Source organism: Alexandromys fortis, unplaced genomic scaffold (genome assembly GCF_014885135.2).
Source record: "Alexandromys fortis isolate MF-2015 unplaced genomic scaffold, M_Fortis_MF-2015_v1.1 scaffold_44, whole genome shotgun sequence".
NCBI lineage: Eukaryota > Metazoa > Chordata > Mammalia > Rodentia > Cricetidae > Alexandromys > Alexandromys fortis.
The window spans coordinates 12,026,491-12,038,552 of NW_026067921.1; the positions used below are offsets into that span (position 1 = coordinate 12,026,491).

General features: G+C 36.7%; 1 protein-coding gene across 3 annotated transcripts in view; it reads left to right on the top strand.

Annotated features, from left to right (window-relative positions):
- Grm8 (glutamate metabotropic receptor 8) overlaps nucleotides 1-3,811 on the top strand; it is an 816,920-nt gene extending 813,109 nt beyond the window's left edge. For 2 of the 3 annotated variants that reach the window (XM_050141646.1, XM_050141648.1), the window contains one exon: nucleotides 3,762-3,811. In XM_050141646.1, coding sequence (XP_049997603.1) covers nucleotides 3,762-3,811 — 50 coding nt within the window. The remainder of the gene's footprint in view (nucleotides 1-3,761) is intronic. The other variant, XM_050141647.1, reaches the window with a different exon arrangement.
- The last annotated feature ends 8,251 nt before the right edge of the window (nucleotides 3,812-12,062 follow it).

The window sequence follows — 12,062 nt, forward strand, 5'->3', positions numbered from 1 at the left end:
CTAGTCTTCTATTTAGGCTGCATGAGGCAACCTGTTAGGAGGACAGGGTCCAAAAGCAGGCAGCAAAGTCAGAAACAGGCCCTGCTCCCACTGTTAGGAGTTCCACAAGAAGATCAAGTTATACAACTTTCATATATATGTAAATGGAGTTTTCTCTGTCTCACCCTGTACCACTTCTAAATAACCACTCAGAGCCTTAATATTAATTCCATAATGTTTGGCCTAGAGTTCAAGCTTATTACTAACTAGCTCTTACATTTAAATTAACCCATTTCTAGTATTCTATTTATTGCCATGAGTCCATGGTTTTTACCAGTATGCTGGAATCTTATTTCTTGTGAGGCTGCTCATGTCTTTTTCTGACTCCACCTTTCTTTCTTCCTGTTTTCTGTTTGGCTTTCTCACCTATCTATATTTCTATCTTGCTATCAACCGATGAGAACAGCATAATCACAGTGTACATAAGGCTTATCCCACAGCAATAACATATATGCAGAAGGCCTAGGTCAGTTCCATGCAAGCTCCCCTGTCAGTTCAGTCTCTATGACCCCGTGTGAGCCCAGGCTACTTGATTCTGTTGGATTTCTTTTGGTGTTCCTTACTCCACTACTCCTTTAATCCTTCCTCCTTCTTTTCATCAGGATTCTCTAAACTCTGCCTAACATTTGGCTATGGATTTCTGCATCTGTTTCCATCAGTTGCTGCTTGACGCCTCTGATAACAAATGGACTAGGCACCAATCTATGACTATAGCAGAATATCTTTAGGAATCTATCATCTATCTATCTATCTATCTATCTATCTATCTATCTATCTATCTATCTATCTATCTATCTATCTATCTATCTATCTATCCATCCATCCATCCATCCATCCATCCATCCATCCATCCATCCATCCATCTATCTATCTATCTATCTATCTATCTATCTATCTATCTATCATCTGTCTATCCTTCTATCTATTAATCTATCTTTCTGCCAGTTCTGTTTGGTTCTATCCCAGCTCTCTGGGCTAACCCACATCTGGATCCTGGCCCTCAGTGGTAAGCTACCTCTCAAGGTATGAGTCTCGAGATGGGGCAGTCATTGGTTCGTGACTCCCTTTACCTCAGCACACCTTGTAGGCAGGACAAATTGTGGACAGAAGTTGGCTTTCTTGGTGTCACAATCCTTCCAGTGGAAGTCTTACTTGGTTACAGGAGATGGCTGGTATAGGCTTCATATTTCCCATTGCTAGGAGTCTTAGTTAGGGTCACCCTCGTAGACTGCTGAGTGTTTCTTTTGCACTAGCTTTTTAGCTCATCCTAGAAATAATCCAAGACTACAGTTCTCTCTCCTTTCACCCTCCCCTGACTTGATCCTGACTGTTCCCATCCCTACTCCCCACCCAGGCCCCTCTCCCTGTCTAAACACCAAGTCTGTTCTATTCACACATCCTGCTTTGACCTTCCTTGTTACTTAGTTTCTTTGGGTTTGTGGATTGTAGCATTGTTATCCTTTACCTTATAGCTAATATCCCCTTCTGAATGAGTACATACCATGCTTGTCTTTCTGGCTTGGGTTACCTCACTCAGGATGATCTTTTCTAGTTCCATCAATACCATTAAGTAAGGGAGTACTCTTAAGTACTGAACAGTCTCTCCAGTCCCAGACGACTCACTTTAAAAGTGAACTGTGGGTCCCATCTTAGACTTCCATGTTATGACATGGGTTAACATTTCAGAACTCCATATAAGTAATTTATAGAGTACAAAGCTGGAAAGCTATCTGATTTCCTGACTTTGCACAGCACTGCATTTTCCACAGCAAGAGCTCCTGTTGTTTCAAAACAGAGAGGGGAGTGGAAATAGTTTATATACACAAGATTTCCACCATTCCCTCCCCACCGCACCACTTGTGTTCTTTAGGCTGTGTTTGTTCATTAGCAATGGCATTAGTTGCCATTTCTTTAGCCTACGAACACAGTGTGTTACACCCAAGGAAGTTTCTCATTCTCCTTTTCAAAAGCTTGTTTTCTACGGAACATATATACATGGATGAACATTGTCAGAGCAATTCCCCTATTGGTTTATCTCCATCTCTTTATTCTATTTTTATCCATAATAATTCTGAAGCAGTGATTCATGAGAGTTATCTGACATCCAGAGTCATTCTTTAGTGTTGCTTTCTTTTTATTTCCTTTTATTGAAAATAATTTTTTTCTCCTCTGATATACTCTCATTATAGATTCCCTCTCTACTCCTCTAGCTCTTCCCCACCTCCTTTCCCATCTGGAGTCATACTCCTTTCTGTCTCTTATTAGAAAACAGGCTTTTGAATTATAACAAAATAAAAATAAGATAGAATCAAATAAAGAATAATAATATAAAACTAAACTAAGATATTGGAATTGAACACAACAAACAGAAGGAAAAGAGACTAGTAAAAGATACAAGAGTTCCATTCATTTTCACATTCAGAAATCCCTCAAAAATGCTAAACTGAAAGCCATAATGTATATGCAAAAGACCTATAGGACAAAAAGAGGAGATATATAGATATATTGCCATATATGTACTTTCCTAGACACCTAGGGTGAAACTAAATAATGCTGTCTAAAAGAACAGTATTAATAAAGTCAATAAAATGACTCTTAATGACATTCTGCTATACTCATAGATCAATACTTGTTCAACCACCAACAGAGATGGTTCCTCCTTCTGCAGTTGGCAACAAGCACAGAAATCCACAGTCAGATGTTATGCAGAAAGTTAGAGACCCTGGGATCCTTATCCCTAAATGGGATATCTCCATCAATTATTTCTCCCTTAGAGTTCAGGGAAGCACAGGAATAGGCTGTGGAAAGAGTGTATGGGCCAGAGGAGATGGAAACAAGGCCCTCTAAATCAACATGATCAGTGTATATATGAACTCACAGAGACTGAGGCAGCGTGCATATAGCCTGCACAGGTCTGCATCAGGTGGGGCCCTAGAGCTGAAAGGAGATATGGGCACATGCCCCCATGCTTAACCCAGACGCTTTCTTCAGTGATAATCAATTGTAAATGAAAATTCAATTTCCACCAAAGGAGTCTCAGTGGAGAAACAAACTGCTCTGAAGTTTGGTCACATGCCTAGCGATAGACAGCCAAGGGAAAACAAACTCAATGTCATCTTTAGATCTTCCTTGTCTCATAAGGCCATGCCAGGGTTTTTCCTTTTTCAAAAAATTCTTTGTTTGTTTTTATTTCTATTGTTGCTTTCATATTGACTAATGTATCTGTTTCCAGTGTGCCTATATGTAGACATGTGCACACTCAGAGACATGCACACACAATGATATACACAGACACACCCACAGGGACACATACAGATTTACACTTAGAGAAATACATACAGGGGCACACATACAGGGTCAAACACACCACAGGTACACATAACGGACACACACACACACACACACACACACATGCACACAAGGCAGAGAAAGGAGACTATAGTGTTTTTCCCAAAGTAATAATAATTCTCCCCAAAGTATTCTCTCTTTCTATTCTTACAACATGCTGTAGCTTTAATTAGTAGTGAGGGTGATGCACATGGATCTATTTAATTGTTATTCACTTTGTAGAAACAGAATGTTTCTACTGTATGCCTTAAAATCCTAAGTAACATGTTGGCAAAACATTATCATCAGACAGCCCTAGAAGAATTTGGATTTTGAAATCATATAAGCAAAGTAGTTATTGGGCACTATTAACTTGTCCTATTTTTTTTTAACAGCATCCTCTACTAAGACAACATATATCAGCTACAGCAATCATTCAATCTGAAGAGGGAGATGACACTATCTGAAGAAAGGTGGTGTGCGTTCTCAAATATTGAACATGAGACTGCAAAAAGTCACTTCCGGAGATCTCCATGGACTACAATCAATCAGATCAATAGTCTTGTAAGGAACAAAATTAGCCATGAGCCAAAAGTATCAATAATGAGGAGCAAAGAAACCAATTTTATACAATACAACCAATGAGTGTCAAGCTAAAATATTGCTTACTTGTGAGCATTAAAAAAAATTCAAAAGGAAAACTAATGTTAGCTTGTGAAAAAAATGCTGTTGAAATAAACCATGTCTGATGTTATTCTTGTAAGTATTTTTCTGTGATTGTGCGAACTCCTGTTCCTGTCCCACACTGTTCAACTTGTATAAGACTCTGAGTCTGTTTCTTGTAATGGCTGACCGGATTGAAGCCCTGGGTTGTGCTACAAAATAAATGCAATGATTGACGCATGCAATTTTTATACAAATAATTTATTTCTAATAATAAAGGAATGTTTTGCAAATGTTGAGCTTTGTTTCGTTCCAGTTTTAAAAATAGGGTAATCTCCTCTTTCTAGTTGGCACTTCCGTTGTTTTTAGGTCTTCGACTTGCCCCGAGTTGATACTACATCCTTCAGGGCATGGTTTTAGATTGGTGTGTTTATGAGCAGAATTTTATTGCCCTACCAAAAGGTATCACTTGTATAAAATTTTGTAAATACTTTTGATTCCTGTAATAGATTTTCATAAAATCTATCCTATGAAGAATCAAGTTGTAGCCTTAGTATAAACTTCTTTATGTTGTTATAATTGACAGTTGGTGAATTAAACTTTACTTTGGAGAATATATCATAAAAATTGTTACAGAAAAATGTATCACCACCTGACCAAATTACTCCATATTATTTCTAATTCAAAACTTTTGCATACTGAAATATTCCCTGCTATGTGGTGTTAGCCATCTCTCACCTGGGCCTAATAGTCACCGAAATCAGTAATGGGCCTTACCCAGGTCATTCTTCAAAACTCTTAATTAGCGCATTTATTCCTTTGGCATCATTAAAGAAACCACAGTTCAGATAACCTGTAAATGAATTCTTATTTTCCAAATGAAAATATTCATTGCTTCATAAAACAGGATCATTAAAGAGAGAGAAAACAGTAAGCTTGTCTGGAGCTAATAAACCATGCTAGGGCAGATAAGGGGAGTCTGTTAACAGCTGCCAAATCTACAGCCATTTTTGTCCTGGGTTCCTCTATTACACACAATCCCAGACATTCATCAAATCAATGGGTCCTTACAATCATTTTGTTAGTAAATGTTCTCTATGCTGAGTTAGCTTAAGCGGCTCATTGCTTTCCTATAGATACACAGAGCTATCTCTGTAGCTTCAGTGCAGACATTAGCAGTCACTTTATTTTATTCATAAGGTCCATGTAGGCTCTTTTTATATATAGAATCATTTTTTAGATTCCCAAGAATGAAGACAGCAATAGACAGAAAAAATGCCTGTTGATTGGCTTCCTGTTGAGTGTCCCAAAATAATATTTCTTCTTTGCAGGTAACATTTTAATAAAAAAAAAAAAGCATCATTCTTAAATATCTGAACTAAGGAAAATATAGTTCTATAGTCTAATTTCGAAATCCATTTCTGGATGTGCTTTTTGGAAGAATCCTGAACTGGGAAAAATAAAACCAACACTGTATTTATTTATTTATTTATTTATTTATTTATTTATTTATTTATTTATTTATGTATCATATGTCTCAGGACTGTTAGAGATGCCAAGATTTTCATTTGAATTTGATCAGTTACTTCATATCGAAGATTTTGATGGTGCATTAAATGTTTTTACTTGATTTTAGCTAAATATCCATGTTTAATTAAGAAAAATGGTTGAATTGAATAATTCTTGCATTTCATTCACAGGGGAAAAAATAACCCAAGTACGTTTCACTATTGATTACCACTAACCAGGGAGGGCAGGCATGAAAAGATGACAGACAGTATCTCACAGGGCAATTGAAAGAGTTTATTATTATTGCTTTAAGATGTTAATGTTTTACAAAATATGAAGTATGCCTCATGGCAATTCAAAATTATATTATAAATTTACAATGGGTTGTTTTACTTAAGGATATTTTTTATAAGTTCCCAAGACTTATTTGGTTTTATAGAATGTTGATTTACCTATTAGTAGTGTGTATAGTGGTTCTAACGAATTTGTATATACCTATCGACTTCACTAACACTGCACCATTGGAAAATGGCCTCCAGCAAAACACTCTCATACTCCCTGGCAGAGGGCAGAAAATTCCAGCAACCCTCTTACAGTAGAAAGTAGAGCACTCTGCCCTCTACTATGGTGATTTTTTTTAAGACTGGGACAACGGTTGCATCCTGTGAGCAGGATTTAGCATGTGTTTGGTACTAGTCCATGAGACCTGTGATTTGAAATGAACTGCCTGTGTCCCATAGATAAGCAAATGCAAAGTTGCACAAAAAAATACAGTATTATATTCTTTAGAATTGACCTTGTGTTTTATTCTGGAGAGAAATGTCACGTCTAATCTCAGCATGCCAGAGGGAATGCTAAAAATGTAACTTCAAGTAATATTCAGCAAATGTCACTTGTAGACAATGAGAGATGTATTAGAGTGACCTTGGGCCAAGTCTGACCTGAGTTTAAGAAAAATTAGCTTATGATAGAGAATACTAGAGGCTTAAATCAATGACAGTATGCCACAAACTAATTACATTTTTTAAGTAATTTAAACTTGAGGGTAACCATTAAGATATGAATAGGATGGCAGACTAACTTTATTGTATTTTAAAAACTCTTTACAAAAATTAACATTTAAAATTAACAAGATTTTACTTTTTCTCTCTCAGTTACCATAGTACAAAATACCTAACCAGGAATAGAAGTTTTGTTAGATTCTTTCTGCCTTTAACTCAGCATTCTGCATATTTACTGATACTTTTTGACACTGAAAAGAATAACAATTTTATGAACTATGTTATCTAACATTTATGTTTTATTCAGACTGTGGGTAGAAGTGACATTTTAAGCTTCTGTTATGCAATCATCATTTTTCTCATTTAATTTTTGAATTGTATTTAATATCAGTATTTTCATCCATTTTCTAAAATGAGATGACCAAAGGGAACAATGAGGTTGCAAGAGAGGATGAATGAGAAGTGATTCCTAATGATCTCATATTCTAGTCCTGAAGAGTTATCATCAGAAGGCATCTAGTTGCCTATGTGGTTGTCACTTAATGACAATAAGAGTAATGAAAGGAAAATGGAGCTCATTCAGAAGATGCGACACCTTCAGAAGACACACATCTAGTAATGTTCAGAAACTTGCTGACTGACACTTTGAAGGGTCCCATTACTGGGATAAAGAGAAAACACAGCTTATAATTTGATTTTAAAATAAATCCAATGCTGTATTACTAGATTTTTTTTTCTGCAGCATAGTCTTCAATAGAGGTCAAACTTCACTTTTGCATAATTTTCTCCATTTTAGTCTCAGTTTATTAATAATATAAAGTCTTGCTCCAAATTTGAATTACATTTCTACTTTAGAAAACAATAAAGAACCAAACCAAAAGATAAAAAAACACAACAATAAATATATATTTTTGTGTTTGTCTACTGATAAGTTAAGAAAAGCTGACCCTGCTGATATGATTTATATTTTTAGTCTTTATTATTTTGTTTGTTTTTGAGATTATAATATAATTACATCAATTTCTTCTTTCCTTTTTTTATCTCCAAACTTTCCCATATATCACTCCCTGCCCTCTTTCAAATTCATGACCTCTTTTTTTACATTAATTATAGCTACATGTATATATATGATCATACACACACATACATTCACAGTAATTTTTTCAGATGTGAAGCAAAGACCTGCAATTGCCGATGGATTAAACTCTACTAGATAAGTTTACTAGATTTTTCATAGCCAGTGAATCATATTAGAGTGTTAAAGTATAATACTAAAATTATTTTTTTAAAACACCATGAAAAAGGTTAAATTATTTAAGAACTTTATTCATTTCATTACCTCGTGAGGGAATTAACAGATGGCAAAGCTAGTATAAATGTATTTGAGACAGCAATAATGTATATTTATTATATAAAGTAAGTGCTGAGATAAATGAGAATGGTTGAGATCTGGTGTAACATTCTATAGTATGATAAGTCATAGTCACTGAGGACATTTATTCCATTGGACAGATATGTTTTGGATTTTTACTGGATGAAATCTCCTATTTAAGCCCTCTGATGTAGGAAGTTCTTCTGTATATGTGTTGCTTTTATTGGTTAATAATTAAAGAATCTGCATTGGCCTGTGATATGGCAGAGTAGAACTAGGCAGAGAAAACTAAACAGAATGCTGGGAGAAGGAAGGCAGAATCAAGACACACCACATAGCCATGTTATGTAACCTCACCATGTAGCCCCGCCAGAGACATTCCCCTTTTTCACCATGTTGCCCTGCCAGAGACATCTACCATGCATCGTTCTGCCAGAGATGGTACCTTGACGGTAAGCCACAGCCACATGGCAATACACAGATTAATGGAGGTGTGTTAGTTTAGAATGTAAGAACTAGCCAATAAGAAACTAGAGCTAATAGGCCAAGCAGTGATTTAATGAATACAGTTTCTATATGGTTATTTTGGGTCTGGGCAGTTGGGAACAAACTAGTGGCCTCTGCTTACAGCCCTCTACCTGAAAGTGCAGCTGTGTTGGAAGGAATTCACTGGAGGAACAGCTTTCTTAGGCATTGGATAATATCTTCAATACATATGGCTCTTCACTGTTTTACTCCTAACCCAGTATGTAATGGGGAACTCTTGATGCAACTCTGTTTTATCTGTTTATTCTCAACTCTATTTTTATTTCAGAATTGGGTGCATAACATGGCGAGAAAAAAAATAACTGAATAAATAAATATATAATTGCTTGTGTTTTTCACAAATAACCTATGAAAATGAATATTTTGTCCCATAGAAATTCTTCTTTCTGATAAGTATTTTTCTTTTTAAATTTGTAGTATTTTTCCTCTGAGGAAAGATATCAGTTTTTATTTTAACACATAAGAACTAGTTAAATTTTTAGTTAATATCAGACCATATGAAATGATATAGTCATTTTTTTCTGAAACACATATAATTCTCTTCTGTGAGAGTGGTTTTGTAAATAGCCCAAATTTCCATGGGAGAATAAAACCTGAATGTTCTCACTCCTCATAAAGAGTCAGTCTTTCAGGACTGATGGTAGATGCCCAGTATTTCAAACATTAACAGGAAACAAATGAATCATTTCTGACATAAAAGGTAGAGACAGGGAGAAAACGTTTTGATAAACTGAAGTATGACCCAATGAAACTGTCGTAGGCCTCATTATTGTCTTTATCTCCTGAATAAATCAAGCCACCAACAAGAAAAGGGTCACCAGACATAATGCTATGACTTTTTTTTTTTTTTAATTGTTAGAATCCTTTCTATCTTTTCTTTCTGCTCAGTTCTTGTCAAATCCTACAAACTCCAGCCATCAAGGTATTAGAAGCTGGAAGTAGTAGGTCCAGGAGAGTTTCTTGCTTTCTGCACTTACATGGAGTGCTCTTCTCCAAAAACTCCTTACAAAATGTGCCCAAGATGCATTGCTCTAAGTTGCTCTCAGAGTTGTCCAGCTGCCCTCACCTATTGGTCCATCTTTGTAGGTTGACAGAAACCACCAGTCAGAGCAGAAGCATATAGATTGAGAGGGAACCTTCTTCAGTGCCTGCAGCACCTGAGCAGTAGAGGCCTCAGCCAGGCACACCAAGGAATGTGTCAAGCAACTAGGTTGAGGGTTCCCGTGTTTTCCAGATATCAGTTTTTCAAAAGTGCCCCTGAAGGTGCCAAACATGAGACAATTTGTTACTTGTCCGTGAGTTCTACCTATCATTAATGATTAAGGAACTTCCTTAATTAAGAAAAGCAAAGCCTTTCTCAGGGTCTTCCCTTGTAGGCAGGCGGAAGAAACAAGAATGAAGATTGTTTCCTAGACAAAAGCGAAAAAAGTTCACAACCCACCTTTCTCCTCACCCTGGCTCTGTGAAGCAGGGTAAACATGTTGAGTACAGAGCTCCAAAGCTCCATTTTCAAATGTATTCTTTCCTGAGTGGAGGACGAGAATCTACAGCGTTCAAGAGTCCCATCGGGGATCCTTACTAATCTCCTGGGAGAAGGAAGGGTAAGCAACTAGAACATGCAGAATTACGAAGTAGATGAGATGCGGTTTATTGATTTTTGTTTCACCCTTGTTATGCTATCCAATTTTCTTGTAACACTTGCTAATATCCCCCAAGTGTCTAATGTGCTCAGTGTATGTTCTAGATTCTCAGAGACCCGTAGTTTTTTCTACCGTCGTCCGCTGACTCACTAGTAGTTTAATGGGTACCAACATATCGGTTCCAAATGATTGTTTTATACCCAATATTTCTTCATCCAATTTTCACAGAAATAAAAGGACTCATTCTAGAGGTTCTTAGGGAGACAATTGAAGCTGGATTTTAAATAACATACTTTATTATTATTGAAATAATCTAGTCATCCATTTTGCTCAGATACAATGATGCAGACATCGTGCAGATGCTGAGAATATAGCAATGGATCAAAACTCTGTTGTGCTGTCATGACTGTTAAACTTTGGCAGAAGAGAAGAGAAAATATGGTAAGCAAAAACAAGACTAAGACAGTGATCACCACTAACAAAAACAACAGTTAAGAAGTCGCAGTGGGAAGTAGAGGGTTGGATTAGCATTTTAATTTGCCTGACCAGGAAGAGAGGTATTTGAGTTGCTATCTGAAGGAATGAGTGTTTGATATGGACAGCATCTTAATGAAGAGAAATTTAGGAAAGGACAACGACGAGAGATGTCCTGAGGCAGAACGCCACCCAGACTGATCATTACAAGAGCAAGAGTAGATTATGTGATTTTAAGGTTTTATATGCCATTGAAAAACCTGTGACTTTTACCACATTGGATGAAAATCGAGCAAAGAAAATCCAGTTTGAGCAAAGAGATAGATGACTGGAGTCTTAATTATAAATGAGTTCTGCTGACTTCTATGGTAAGGAGGCATAAGTTGCAAGAATAGACGGTCAGAAGACTCTGAGGTGGTAGGTTGGAAATGCCCATCACTTGCTGGGAGAGACACTGCTGATAATGTAAAGTGGCTTAGACATTGGCATACAGTTCGGCAGGAGAGCTTCCTGACTTGCTAATGAATTACAGTACTTTGAGGGGAAAGCATGATGTCTGTTTTTTTATGAGTCAGTGAGAAGACTACAGTGCAATTAATAAAGATGGGTTACACCATGAGGAAATGCGCTCCAGGCAACGGAGTTACTACTCCAGTCTGAACGCCCATGGCCTCTTCGCTCTTAGGTTTCTCCATTTGCATTTTAAACATGCACGAATTATTGACTTGAATAACTGTAGAAAGCCCGGGCCAAATTTTGGGACATGAAAGACTATGAGGACAATATTTTGTTCTGTCTGAGTCCGATAGCAATTCTTTTGTGGTTACTTTAAATTTTGCTTTGTTGTTTTAGTTGTTATAGATATTTTGCTTTGATCTTCCCAATTGTGCATGAGAATCTTTGGGTCGACTTTGATTTTTACATTTCTGCTTTCTCTTTATCATCTCAATGAGGTAAGTGGCTTTTCAATAAGTTTATCTTTCTGAAACAGAATGGATGGAGGGTATATTGCCTGGTCTCACAAGTACCCAGAGCCAGCAGGCTTGTGCTGCTTTAGCTGCTATAAGACCTTCTGGCCCCAGTTCCTTATCTCTCAAGGGTTTGCCAAAATATTGTTTTTATTTTTTTATTATTTATTTATTTTTTTGTGAACTCAGTTTCTTCAAACCGCAGAATTGTTCCTGAAATGTGTTTTCATGTTCCTCCCGGGTATAGCAGAGAGGAGTGAGCTTATTCCGGCTGTTTTTATTCATAGGACTATATGGAAAAACATGTTTTTGTCGCATGAAGCTTGTCCTTGTGATTATATATAGTTTGAACACATGAGGGCTTTGCTCAGGTGACCTGTCCAGCTGCAGATTAAAAATTGTCTGATGTTCTGTATAAAGTTTACTATTTCATGAGTCGGCCTTATTCTAAGGCCCCTGTCTCCCAGGCTCATGCTGCCAACTAGAGTGGTAAGCAGTAGGTGAAGAAAGTAAAGTACTTACG